The sequence below is a fragment of the Eschrichtius robustus genome, chromosome 15 (genome assembly GCF_028021215.1).
Source record: "Eschrichtius robustus isolate mEscRob2 chromosome 15, mEscRob2.pri, whole genome shotgun sequence".
NCBI classification, from domain to species: domain Eukaryota; kingdom Metazoa; phylum Chordata; class Mammalia; order Artiodactyla; family Eschrichtiidae; genus Eschrichtius; species Eschrichtius robustus.
Window position 1 is genome coordinate 60169892 of NC_090838.1, and position 13393 is coordinate 60183284.

A 13393-nucleotide genomic window follows, 5' to 3' on the forward strand; every position below is an offset into this window, starting at 1 on the left:
AGACGTTTCTATAATAACATCAGGCAACACATTTTAACGCCCACCGTGGACAAAGAAGATGGGGAAGCCACCTCGAAACGGGGGTTGAAAGAGCAGACAGGACAACTCTGCTCTCAACGAAAACTCAGAACTCGGAAGAGGCGGCATCGGGCCGCGGCCGCGTGATTCTGCGCAAGCGCAGCACCGCCCGCCTTCCTTAGAAGCCGGAACTCTGGCGACTCGTTTCGACGTTTCCCAGGCTGCAGGGAAAGCTCAGTTCCCCGCCCTCCCGGAAGTTGTTGCACAGTCGTTTCCGGGGTGGCGTGAGGTTGGGGAGGACTCCGAATGGGTCGCAGCCGCAGCCGGTCCCCGCGGAGGGGTGAGTCCAGAAGCAGTTCTGAGGGTCTGGAGCTCTGTCGAAGACCCGTCCCCCCTTTTGTTCCCAGTCCAAGGGCCGCGGAGAGGGGGGACCTTTTCACAGGAGGAGAAGAGAGGGGGTGGATGGGGAACGAAGACCTGGGCCCTACACGCTTCAGCCCTCGGATTTGAAGGCAGTTTTTTTTTCCCAAGTTGGGGTTTCGCCGACTCTTTGTCACCCTCATACAGTAACTTTTGTTGTTCGTGTGGCTGGGGAATGTAGACTCAGGCCACGGTTCCCTTAATTTCTGGGTGACCGATTGCAGGTCATTCAGCCTTCCTGCGTCCGAATTCCCGTAATTAGACATTGAGGGTAATATTGCTTACCTTTAAAAACTGAAGTGAGAATTGATGCCGCACTGCGTAACACTCAGCATGTGATACCGCCAGGTTCTTAAATGCTCAGGGTTTCCTTCCCACTTTATAGTAGGGAAATAGATGGTTAGGAGTTTGCGTGCAGGGAGCTTACCTCGTAATGTCTTCTGGCCCCAGCCCCATGAAGGGGGTAGTGAGAGGTAGACAAGCCAGGACTTGGATCGGGAGATGTCACGTAGTCCCTCGATTCTGCCCCCTCGTTAGTTCTTATCACCTTCAGCTAATCAGGGTTGATCTTAAAAGTTAAATGAGCCCTCGAGCCACATAGGGCTATTGAGCACTTAACATGTTCTCAATCCGAATTGAGAACTGCTGTTTAAGTGTCGAATACACACCGGATTTCCTTGATTTAATGCGGAAAAAAGAAAGAATAAAGTGTCCATTTTTTTATAATGAGTACATGTTGAAATGCTAATAGTTTGGATATATTGGGTTAAATCTATACTGTTAAAGTTAATTTCATGCGTCTTTTTTCCTTTTTTAATGTGACATCTAGAAATGGCGCGCGTTATATTACTATTGGTCGGCGCAGCATCCAGTAGATGTTGGAGGTAATTTTCGGCTCTACAATTTTGTGTTTATATTAGAGCGTAGGCGGTCCCGGTCCACCTCCCGAGAGAGAGAACGCAGGCGCCGAGAAAGGTCCCGGTCCCGAGAGCGAGATCGGAGAAGAAGCCGCTCTCGATCCCCTCACAGAAGACGTTCCAGGTAAGTGCAGAAAATAACCAGAAGTTTTACCACAGCTTCGTAGTCGCTGCGCTTGACTCTGTTGTTATCACTTACAAAGGGACTTATAATTTCATGAAATGAGGGGAACTTTATCCCACTTTATTCTAAACCTAACATTCCCACTGATAAAATGGGGTTGATAACATTCCACATAGTAGAGTTGCCGTGAGGAGTAAATGAGAAATAATACATGAAAAGCACTTAGCTTAGCAAGAGTAAGAAATAAGTGTTTTGTATTTTTGTCTTTTTTTTTTAATTAACTTTTGGTGATAATAATTTATTCAAGTATATAATCAAGAATGCGAGATCTTGGAAGAATGTTAGAAGTAGACTCTGATTTTTTTTTTTTTTTTTAGTAAATTTATATATTAATTTATTTATTTTTGGCCGTGTTTGGTCTTTGTTGCTGCATGCAGGCTTCTTATTGTGATGGCTTCTCTTGTTGCGGAGCACCAGTTCTAGGCACGCAGGCGTCAGTAGTTGTGGCTCACGGGCTCTAGAGCTCAGGCTCAGTAGTTGTGGCGCACGGGCTTAGTTGCTCCATGGCACGTGGGATCTTCCTGGCCCAGGGATCGATCCCGTGTCCCCTGCATTGGCAGGCGGATTCTTAACCACTGCGCCGCCAGGGCAGTCCTTGGACTCTGATTCTTAATAAGCATCAGACACATTTGTTTGTTTCGTTGCTTTTTTCTGCCTTACAGAAAAATTTTTTGCCGTAGCTATACTGAGTGTAACTGATGATTAAACAATAAATAATTTTTTGCTAACAGTCAGGGCCTAAGGCAGAACCTTCTTCCTCATTCTGCTTTGGAGAACAAATTCCTGGTGCTTTCCTGGCTTTCCTGGCTTTTGTTCAGGCTTTACCTTGCAGGCACTTATGTATATCTGTGCTCATCAACACAAGTTGCCAGGTATGTCTCTGTTTCTGACATCTTAACTTATTAAATTTTAGGTCCCCAAGACGACATAGATCCACATCTCCTTCCCCTTCTCGACTAAAAGAAAGAAGAGATGAGGAGAAGAAAGAAACAAAAGAAACAAAGAGCAAAGAACGTCAGATAACTGGTAATGTTATTAGATAAATAACTGTAGGAAAAGTACAGCCATGTTTAGATAACTTCAGTTATGACAAAATTATAAAAGTATAATTTTTGAACATTTAACTATTAAGTGTTTTATAGTGTTCATTGCATGTAGTTTTGAGATGTTGTTTTAATTGTACCTTAGTTGCTGGTTATCTGGTGCTCTAGATACAAGAAGGACAGTTAAAAACAAGAGAATATTATATTTTGGAAATATCGTCAAAACTAGTGTTCTGTCTGATATTAAAGGTGGTCCTTCCTAAAGGCTCCAAGCATGTCCTTTTTTAAATATTTATTTATTTATTTTTGGCTGCGTTGGGTCTTCATTGCCGAGTGGGGGGCCACCCTTCATTGCAGTGCGTGGGCTTCTCATTGCAGTGGCCTCTCTTGTTGCGGAGCACAGGCTCCAGGCACTTGGGCTTCAGCAGTTGTGGCTCGCGGGCTCTAGAGCACCGGCTCAGCAGTTGTGGTGCACAGGCTTAGTTGCTCCGTGGCATGTGGGATCCTCCTGGACCAGGGATCGAACCTGTGTCCCCTGCATTGGCAGGCAGATTCCTATCCCCTGTGCCACCAGGGAAGCCCCCAAGCATGTACTTTTAAGCAGTCTCTTACGATGGAGGATGGAGAGTGCAATCCTTCCTTGCCCCTTAAGTTATATGCTATCCAAATTGAGGAGTTTCTTTCATTAGACTCAAGTCTTTAGCTAATTGTTTACTATATTCTCTGCTGGTAAGCCACCTCTCTTTTTTTTTTTTTTTTTAATTTATTTTATTTATTTATTTATGGCTGTGTTGGGTCCTCGTCTCTGTGTGAGGGCTTTCTCTAGTTGTGGCAAGCGGGGGCCACTCTTCATCGCAGTGCGCGGGCCGCGGCTTCACTTGTTGCGGACCACAGGCTCCAGACGTGCAGGCTCAGTAACTGTGGCTCACGGGCCCAGCTGCTCTGCGGCATGTGGGATCTTCCCAGACCAGGGCTCGAACCCGTGTCCCCTGCATTGGCAGGCAGACTCTCAACCACTGCGCCACCAGGGAAGCCCCACCTCTCTTTTTATATGTATAGAATGATACAGAGTTTAAAATTTTATCACTTATTTTTGTAGAGGAAGACTTGGAGGGCAAAACAGAGGAAGAAATAGAAATGATGAAGTTAATGGGATTTGCCTCCTTTGACTCCACAAAAGTAAGTAAAACATGTAGCCAGTTAAGTATTCTTATTTGAATTGATCTGTCCCATTTTTCCATATTCTTTTACTATCACTTGTAATTTCTTCCACTGATACAAGTTTTTTGTTAGAAGACAGGAACTATCTGTGTGAAGGGATTTGAAAGCAAAGAGAAGGAAGTGGTGAGCTGCCATTGGAATTCAGGGAGTATTTGCCTGGGATATTTGAGTTAGATCTTAAAGGGCCAGTAGAGGTGATCAGACAAAGAAGAGGAGGAAGATCATTTGAAGCAGAGGGAAAAGCTCATGACAATGCCATGTAGGCATTAAAGAGCATAGAGTATTGTGGGAATTTCAAATTCAGTGACTAGTGAAAGCGTGCTGGTGGGCTGGTGGCTACGAATGAGGCTAGAAATAGAGGTGGGAGGCAAATCGCAGAAGGCTTGTGATAGCCTTCGCCATGCTGAGGAACTTAGAGTTGATTCTTCAGGTGATGAGAGGAAGCAGTGGTTTTTAAGCAAGGGAGTAACAGATTATATGTGTGTTTTAGAATGATGGCCTGGGGCTTCGTGGAGGACAAAGGGGAGGCTGAGAGAACTGCCGTTGTGCAGTGAAAGATGATGAAGGCCTGAACTGAGAAGAGGGGCTGGAATATTGAGAACCATTCAGGAACCAGAGTTAGTGGTGGTGGGATGGAGGTGAGTAGTCAGTGATGACTCTGAAGTGTCAGGCTGATAGGGTTAACCAAAGAAAGGATTATAGGAAGGGGAAGTGCTGTGAAACAGAACGAAGCGCAGCTGCCGGATAAAGATGGCATTGCGTAGTTGAATGCATATCTCATAGCTCAGAAGAGGGGTTGACCGGAGTTTGAATGCTCTCTAGCCCTGATCATAATACTGGAGAGAATAAGGAAGTAGGGGAGGCAAAAGCAGGAGGGATTGTGGAGAGGGAGATGAAGAGAGGGAGGTGGGAGAGAGATAGGGAGATAGGGAAGTACGGCAAAGGGGAGATGGAGGGAGAGAGGAAATTGAATGAAGAGAGAAGGGAGGATAGAGAGAGGAAACTAGTAAGGATAGGCAGGGAGAGTGTGTGTGGAGAGAGAGAAAATACATTTTTAAAACTTTCTTTTATAGAATTTTAAGTCCTTTTAATTTTGCAAATTGAAGTTGGAATTTTTGAGGAGAGTTGTCAAAAATAATCCACTTCCCCTAATCTTGTGTTCCATTGAGTTGTGAATGGAGTGGGGTAATCTCAGGTGCTATAAGAGTTTCCTTCTAACTGATGTGATTATGTGGGGTTCCCATGTATTTTTTTAAATGACAGTGTATGACCTAAGAGGAGTACCAGAGGCATGACTGTTTTGAGGTGAGAAAATTAAGAATGCGCTCTTGTTCTCACAAATGGTTATGTGAACCCCATTTTAGAATTTAATGCAGTTTATGTCTCAGGTTTTTTTCTTGAATATACCAAACCCTTATTTGTTATTCAAAAGAGCATTTTATAAGTGAACTGGTTTATTAATACATATATTGGGTGAATAAAAATATCTCCAAAATGAGACAACTAAATTTTATCGTTTTTAGAATAGTGAAGGACCTTCACTGTTAGAATTCTTTTCTTTTGGTTTTACTGTTGCCGGACGTTATGTTTGAAATTCCTGAGAATCAGATGTAAAGATGGAGCCACTACTTTTAAATGTAGTCTTTTAAATGTTTGTGTATAAAGGAGAAATTAGGTGAGAATTTATAGATCCCATAAAAATTATGGAGTACCACAAGAACAAACGATGTCAGTTGTTTTTTTAATGACATCTACAAGGATGTTAATTTAATTCGTATGCAGTTGGCTTCATGACTATCAGTTACAAAGTCTCTCAGCTCATTTGTATTTTTCAGTAATGTGTATCTTGTGATATTTCATCATTAATCTATGGTGGAACCTCTTCATATGCCAATGTAGTCACTTATTTTCCCTTCCATTTTAGCATTCTAGAAAGTTTCAAAGTTTGGTTATGCTTATTAATGGATAATTTTCTATTCCAGCATGTAAATGAGAAGAGGGCTATTAATATACAACTGTGCAAATAGTTTTCAAAAATCAGAAAGCCTTTAGTAATTGAACTTAGTAAAAAGGTTAGTAGCATCATTTACTTTTTTTCCAAGTCATGCCTACCTCCTGTTCTTGGGAGGTTAAAATAATACACCTTAAGTAATTTACTCAGTATTCCCCCAGCCCCCAAAATGCAGTGAAAACAGGAATAGACAAGGAAGACCAAATATACTTGTTTTAGCTCAACTTCAAATATATACCTCACCTGCGCATGCCAGTGGATAAGAATCCTTTTTTTTGGCCTAACACAGATATCTAATAAGTATGCTAAACAGGGTACGCGCCCGTGAGTAATAATAGGGGAGGGAGGTTATGTGTGTGTGCCTGCACATGCACTCATGGTGGCATTAACTGGCAGTGTTCATACATTTAACAGTCATTTTCTGAGTACCTGCAAGTGCAGTAGCCTAGGATGTGACAGTTGCAAAGGTCACTCACACCCATATCCCTCCATCAAGCTCCATATGAGCTTGCAGTCTGATGGGAAATAACATCATGTATATGATGTTATACATCATGATAATGCAGAGTAGAAAATGCAGGGTATTGTGATGAAAGCACAGTTAACATTCTATGGGAGTTAGAGAAGAGGGTGCTTCCTGGCAGCTGGATCATTTGAATTGGGCCTTGAAGGATGCATAAGAACCAGATGGTTGAAGATTGGATGGGGGTTGGGAAGGCAATTCAGGCATGAGGAACAGAAAGTGGAACAGGTTGAATCAAAAGACCCATAAAGGAATTACTGAAAAAAAAAAAGTCCGAGATACAAGTGATACAACATTAGCATCTGTTATTCTGATTGTTGATTTAAAAATCAAAATTTCAAGGCCTATGTAAGGAATGGGATTTAGATAGGAATGGTGACTGATTTGAGAATGCCATCAGTTAAGGTCATAAGTTAAATTTTTGTGAATGGATTTTTCTAGCGAAAATATCCATAACTTGTATTTGGTTTTTAAGAATTCTTTGACCAGAAAAGGTGAGGCTCTGCTACCCAATTTCCCTGTATGTCTTGCACATAATACATATACCATGAGTGTTTGTTGGTTTGAATATTGGTTTATTTGCTTATGTGTGACTATAAAAAATGTGAACAGAGTTATAATGCTTGGGATATCATGGGATATCATCAGGATCTGAAAATTCTTTCACTCATTGGACTACCTCATGCTTAAATGAATCTTGCCGTTAAAGAGGGTCTGTGGGATGCAGCTCTTTGATCAAGGCATATAATATGTTCTTTCTCTGGTGTGTTGTTCGCTCGTTTGTTTGTGTGTGTGTTTTGTTTTTTGGTTTTTGTTTCTTGCTTTTCTCCAGGGGAAAAAGGTGGATGGCTCTGTAAATGCCTATGCCATAAATGTGTCTCAGAAGAGGAAGTATAGGTATGCATAGCTGCCATTATTATGTTTGAACTAATATAAATTATATGCTTGGGAAAGAATTTTTTATGGGATAATGATGTTTGTAGGAAATGTAGCAGTTTTCCAAACAGTCCCTTACTTTAATAGTTTCCATATTGTCCCTTGTTTTAATCTTCCTTGTTTGTATTCTTGTGTGTTAAAATAGTTTCACATTTACATGTGAACTAGTAACTATTATAAAGAAGGGTAGTTGGCTTAAATATTTTAGGGCTCTAAGTAGTTCTTTCTTCAAAATAACATAGTCTCAAGTCTTTAGGCTTTAATTTCATTATAATTATAGGTTTTAAAATAGATTCCTCCTGAATTATTTACCTAAATTGATTGTATAAGGATTTCAACTGTAAATATCCTTCTGTTAAATATAGGTATATTTTATTAATACCACAGAACAAACCAATCCATACTTGAAATCTCAATGAATGAATGGAAAAGTCAAGACATCTTCAAACATTGCCTTCCTCTCTACATTTATCACTGATAAAAGACTTAATATTCCAATTAATTTAGAATATGAATAGTGTGATTTGAGACTGCTGTGAGTTAAAGTACCAGAATCATCAACAGTCCATTGTAAAATTACCTTCAATTAAGGTCTTATGGGGAGAACTAGTACAGTGTGAAATCAGATTTGCTTGATGGGTATGTATTTTGAAACTCTTCTCTATTTCCTTAAACTAGCTAGGTGTTTAGTGTTACCTAAAATAAATATGGATTTTCAGCTGATTTTTTTAAAGTCTGTAGAATCTTCCCAAATAATATTGGAAGTATATTTCCGTACCTCTATTTGGACTTTAACTTTGAATACTTCTTGCCCCAGACTTTGCCATTTTAAAAATGGTTTATAGGTTTAATTTCTGAAGCAAGTGATTACTTCTTTTATAAGACGAATCCAGAATTTTTTTTAATAACAATAAATTTTCTCATCACAGGCAGTACATGAATCGAAAAGGTGGATTCAACAGACCTTTGGATTTTATTGCATGAGAATTGAAATATTGAAGAATGATTTTTTTTCCCCTCATCTTGATCAGAACAGTGGATTTTGTATTTTGTATTTAATATGCATCAAAAATAGGATCACAGTCCCTCCTCCTTGTAAAGTAAGAAAGTTTTATTTATGATGTGTGTAGTTCACTTACCCTGCCTCAAAAAAAGTTTAAATATTACATTTTTTTCCTTTAGGAAATTTCATTTGGGGCAATCATCAACCCCATTTTTTTGTCCTTATTCCTATGGAAACTGTGTATGTCTTCTTCTTGGATGTTCTTTATGACTTTTTAAAACACATAAGAGTAATTTAGAAGTAAGTTTCTCAAATAAAGCAATACTTCTACCCTTTTGTATTTGATACTTTTATTACTAGGTAAAAGAATCTCCCTACACATTTTCTTTTTTCATGCATAGACTTAGATATCATGATTCTTTATAGTTTAAAAATTAGAAGAATGAAAAAGTATAACTGGATTTTTGTATCTTCTGTGTTTTTTGCCCCCCAAATACCAATTTTTCCCCAACAGAAAAGCAATACATGCTGATTATTTAAAAAATTAAAAAAAAAAAAAAAAACTTGGGAGAAATCAGAAAGTAGGGGAAAATAGCCAAAAATCAGCCAATAATCTACCACCAGAATATTAATATTTTGGTATATGTGTTTCCAGGCTCCTATGGGTATGTATTTCTTGCCCCTACCCAAAGAGATCAGAATGTTTATGCTGCTCTCTTTTACTAATCCTTATACTCCCATGTACTGTGAACTTTTTTTTTTTGGCTGTGTTGGGTTTTTGTTGCTGCACGTGGGCTATCTCCAGTTGCGGTGAGCTGGGGCTACTCTTTGTTGCAGTGCGCGGGCTTCTTATTGCAGTGGCTTCTCTTGTTGCAGAGCATGGGCTCTAGGCGCGCGGGCTTCAGTAGTCGTGGCTCGCGGGCTCTAGAGCGCAGGCTCAGTAGTTGTGGTGCACGGGCTTGGCTGCTCCGCGGCATGTGGGATCTTCCCAGACCAGGGCTCAAACCCTTGTCCCCTGCATTGGCAGGCAGGTTCTTAACCACTGCGCCACCAGGGAAGCCCATACTGTGAACATTTTTTTAAATGCTCTTATAAATTCTTTGGAAACTTAGCTTTTAGTAGCTACTTGGTTATATTGATACTGTAATTTATTAATTAATCCTTTATTGGTGAACATTGCCTTCCCTCCCATGATTTGCTGTTATAATTAAAGCTGTGAGTAGATTATTTAGGGGTTAAAAAAAAAACAAAATACAACACCAGGACATCCCCAGCAGTCCAGTGGTTAAGACTCTGCCTTCCAATGCAGGGGGCGCAGGTTGCATCCCTGGTCGGGGAACTAAGATCCCACATGCCCATGCCATGCAGTGCGGCCAAAAATAAACCAAACCAAAACAAAACACAACACCTGTGAGTAGTATCCCTGTTACACGTATCTTTTTGTACTTGTTGCCTTATTTCCTCATGTTTCATTCTTGGAGGTGGCATTGCTGGGTGAGATAAAGGGTGCATGTTTTACCCTTTGTGTGCATGTTTTAAGGCTTTTTTTTTTTTAATATTTATTTTTATTTTTTGGCTGCATCTGGTCTTAGTTGTGGCACGCAGGATCTTTCGTTGCAGTGCACAGGCTGCTCTCTAGTTGTGGTGCGTGGGCTTCTCTCTAGTTGTGGCTCACCGGCTCCAGAGCATGCGGGCTCTGTAGTTGTGGCACACGGGCTTAGTTGCCCCATGGCCCTCATCAGTGAAGTATGAGCATTTCCATTTCATATACATGTACCAGTATTGAGTGTATTTTTTTCTTAAGTTTCCACTCTGAAGGTTAAAATAATGGCATTTGGTTTTGTTTAATTTCTAAGGAAGGTGAACATTTTAAGAATGTGTTAGCCATGTATATTTCTTTTGTGTAATACTAATTCCAGACCTTGGCTCCATTTGTCTTTTGACGAGCTTTTCTTTTTCTTATTTGAAGGAAGCTCTTTTTATATTGAAGATAATGACTATTACCTGTTCTGTTTCATATCTCAGTGATATTTGAGGCTTTGTGGCTAGATTTTAAATTTTGTGTTGTTGTATTTTTTTTGAGTAAGTAATATAAACACATGGAACACAATTTAGACAGCACAAAGGGTATATAGTGATGAGCTAATTGTGTATCCTTTCAGAGATATTCCATGTATACACAAGCATATAATATATGTATATGTATCTTATTACTCAAATTTAAGCAAACTCTACACACTATTTTGCACCTATTGTTTTTTCATTTACTACTACATCTTAAGATTGTTTCTTGTATTGCCCCTTTTTTTTTAAGGGCAGCAGTTATAGTTCGTTGTAGGATGGACTATAATTGGACATTCAAGTTGTTTCTTATCTTTTGGTATTAAAAAAAAAATGATGTGGGGACTTCCCTGGTGGCGCAGTGGTTAAGAATCCGCCTGCCAGTGCAGGGGACACGGGTTCGAGCCCTGGTCCTGGAGGATCCCACATGCCGCGGAGCAACTAAGCCCGTGCGCCACAACTACTGCGCCTGTGCTCTAGAGCCCACAAGCCACAACTACTGAGCCTGCATGCCACAACTACTGAAACCCGTGTGCCTAGAGCCTGTGCTCCACACCAAGAGAAGCCACCGCAATGAGAAGCCCGTGCACCGCAACAAAGACCCAATGCAGACAAAAATAAACGAATAAATAAATTTATTTTTTTTAATGATGTAATTACTATTCTTATATGTACATGATTTTACAAGTGTCTAGCTGGATTTTAAATCCATACTGCATCTGAAATTTGACCACCTATTGTAGGTCTCTAAAAGCTTTCCTGGCAAATTAGTTCCCTGTAAAGAAAATAATAGTAGTATGACTGCATTGCATAATACAGTGTACAGAGCACCTTGGTTCATTTAATCCTTATCAGATAGAGCAGGTACTATTATCTCCATTCCCAGATGAGAAACCTGAGGCTATTCAGACCTAGAGGCAGAAATGATTAATGTTTATACTGCCTTCAGTACTTAAATATTTAAATGTGCTGCATCAGCTGCACAACTTGTAGTACCCATTGCACAAGTGTCACTACCCCGAGCAGGTGGATTATTTTGCTTAGACTTTTTGCCAGGTAAGCTAAATAGAATCCCATACCCCCACCCTCCAAAATACTGTCTATCTGTAAATTATCTATGACAAGGACTTTCTGACCACACTTTTGCACATCTAAAGAAATGAGATCCAATTGTTGTCTTATTGGGAAGCTAAAACTTCTGGGATGAAATAATATGCCCAAAATCAGAAATCAGATGATAGGTTTTTGGATTGTCATCTTAGTATGGTTTTAGTAGAGATTTGACTTGAGATCCTCAAGGCAGCATACTTTGTAAAGAAATAATCTGAGAATACCCGGTAGGTCAATAGGTTCACTCTCTGTGAGCTAACACCAAAGAAATGGAACAGGAGGAAATTTTTAAAGATCCAGAGATAAGACACCTCTGATCTTAATAGAAGTCTTGGTTTGAAGGAACTTTTATCCATCAGATCATCTGATTCTGTAAGAATACGAAAAAAGGAGCATCCTTGTCTTCCTCTAACAGGCTACTGCCTCTCAGAAGACATAAGTTTTGCCAAATCTTCTAAGTATCTAAATGCTAAGAGTGTTCCAGGGCCCAATCCATGGACTCTCCAATCTCCCTCTGTTAAGTCATCCATCCACATAGCTTCAAACGTCTTCCGCCATGGCTCTCAAATTTATACTTCTAGCCTGACCATTTTACTGAATTCCAGGCTTGTATAGGCACTTGGATTATTAGGCAGCTCAAATTTAAGATGAATTGAATTCTCATTTCCCTCCCCAGTCTTCTTCTCAGAGGCTTCCCCATCTCAGCAAGTGGCCTCTCCATTTACACCTTTGCTCAGAGCAAAATCCTTAGGGGGTCATCCTTGACTCCTCTCTTTCTCCTGTGCCCCACATTTGATTCATTAGAAATCCTTTTGGCTCTAACATCAGAGTATATTTTGAATCCAACCACTATTTTCCCCAGATACATTGTGATATAATTGACAGACAATTTTAAGATATTGAAAGTGTATGTTGTGATTTGATGTACACTGAATCTGACTACTTTTCACCATCTGTACTAACAGAAGCCATCTCTCTTGCTTGGACTACTACAGTAACCCCCTAATAGGTTTCCTTCCTTCCCTTCTGCCTCAGTTTATTCTCCACCTAGCAGCAGAGTGAACCTTTTAAAATGTACATCTGGTCACATTGCTCCTGGCTCTGGTGGTTTTCTGTCATTTAGAGTGAAGACCAATCCTTACTGTGGTCTACACGTCTGTATAGTTTGGAACCTGGCTTCCTGCAGCCTCACCCTTGCTATTGCACTCAGCCACGCTGCTAGCCTCCTTGCTGTTCCTTGAGAACAGGTATGCATCTACCTGAAGAGTCTTCCAACTTGCTTTTCTTCCCGGAATGTTCCTCCTCCCCCTCCCCCTCCCCCTCCCCCTACCTCTCGGATTTACATGGTTAGTAGATTTGCATGGTTATGTTGTTCAGGTCACTGCTCAAAATAAGTTCATTCCTAACCACCTTGTCCAACATAGTAGCTTCCCCTTCCCTCTCTATCCCTTGACCCTGTTTTACTCTTTTTATTTAGCATTTTAAAACTTGAGATAAAATTCACCCTTTAGAAGTATATCATTTCAGGGAATTCCCCAGCAGTCCAGTGATTAGGACTCCGTGCTTCCACTGCAGGGGGCACAGGTTCAGTCCCTGGTCAAGGAACTAAGATCCTGCAAGCTGCGTGTGGCATGGGCATAAATAAATTAATAAAGAAAGAAAGAAAGAAAGAAAGAAAGAAAGAAAGAAAGAAAGAAAGAAAGAAAGAATACCATTTCAGTGGTTTTAGTATATTTACAGAGTTAAGTATTTATTACCACTATCTAATTCTAAAATATTTTTATCATCCCCAAAAGAAACCCCATACTCATTAAAGTCACTCCTCATCCCTCCCCATCCACCTCTACCTTCCACCCCAGAAACCACTAAATGTACCTTCTGTCTCTAAAGGTGTGCCTATTCTGGACGTTTTCATTTAAATGGATATTTCAAATGGATGGAGTCAC

The 13393-nt window shown here is 40.3% G+C and overlaps 1 protein-coding gene across 1 annotated transcript; it reads left to right on the top strand.

The window, feature by feature from the left end:
• Positions 1 to 263: 263 nt before the first annotated feature.
• Positions 264 to 8557, top strand: SNRNP27 (small nuclear ribonucleoprotein U4/U6.U5 subunit 27). Its single transcript, XM_068564359.1, has 6 exons — positions 264 to 358; positions 1359 to 1479; positions 2453 to 2565; positions 3682 to 3761; positions 7170 to 7234; positions 8203 to 8557. The coding sequence occupies exons 1-6, from the start codon at positions 325 to 327 to the stop codon at positions 8255 to 8257; spliced, it is 468 nt and encodes a 155-aa protein (XP_068420460.1). The 5' UTR covers positions 264 to 324; the 3' UTR covers positions 8258 to 8557.
• Positions 8558 to 13393: the final 4836 nt, after the last annotated feature.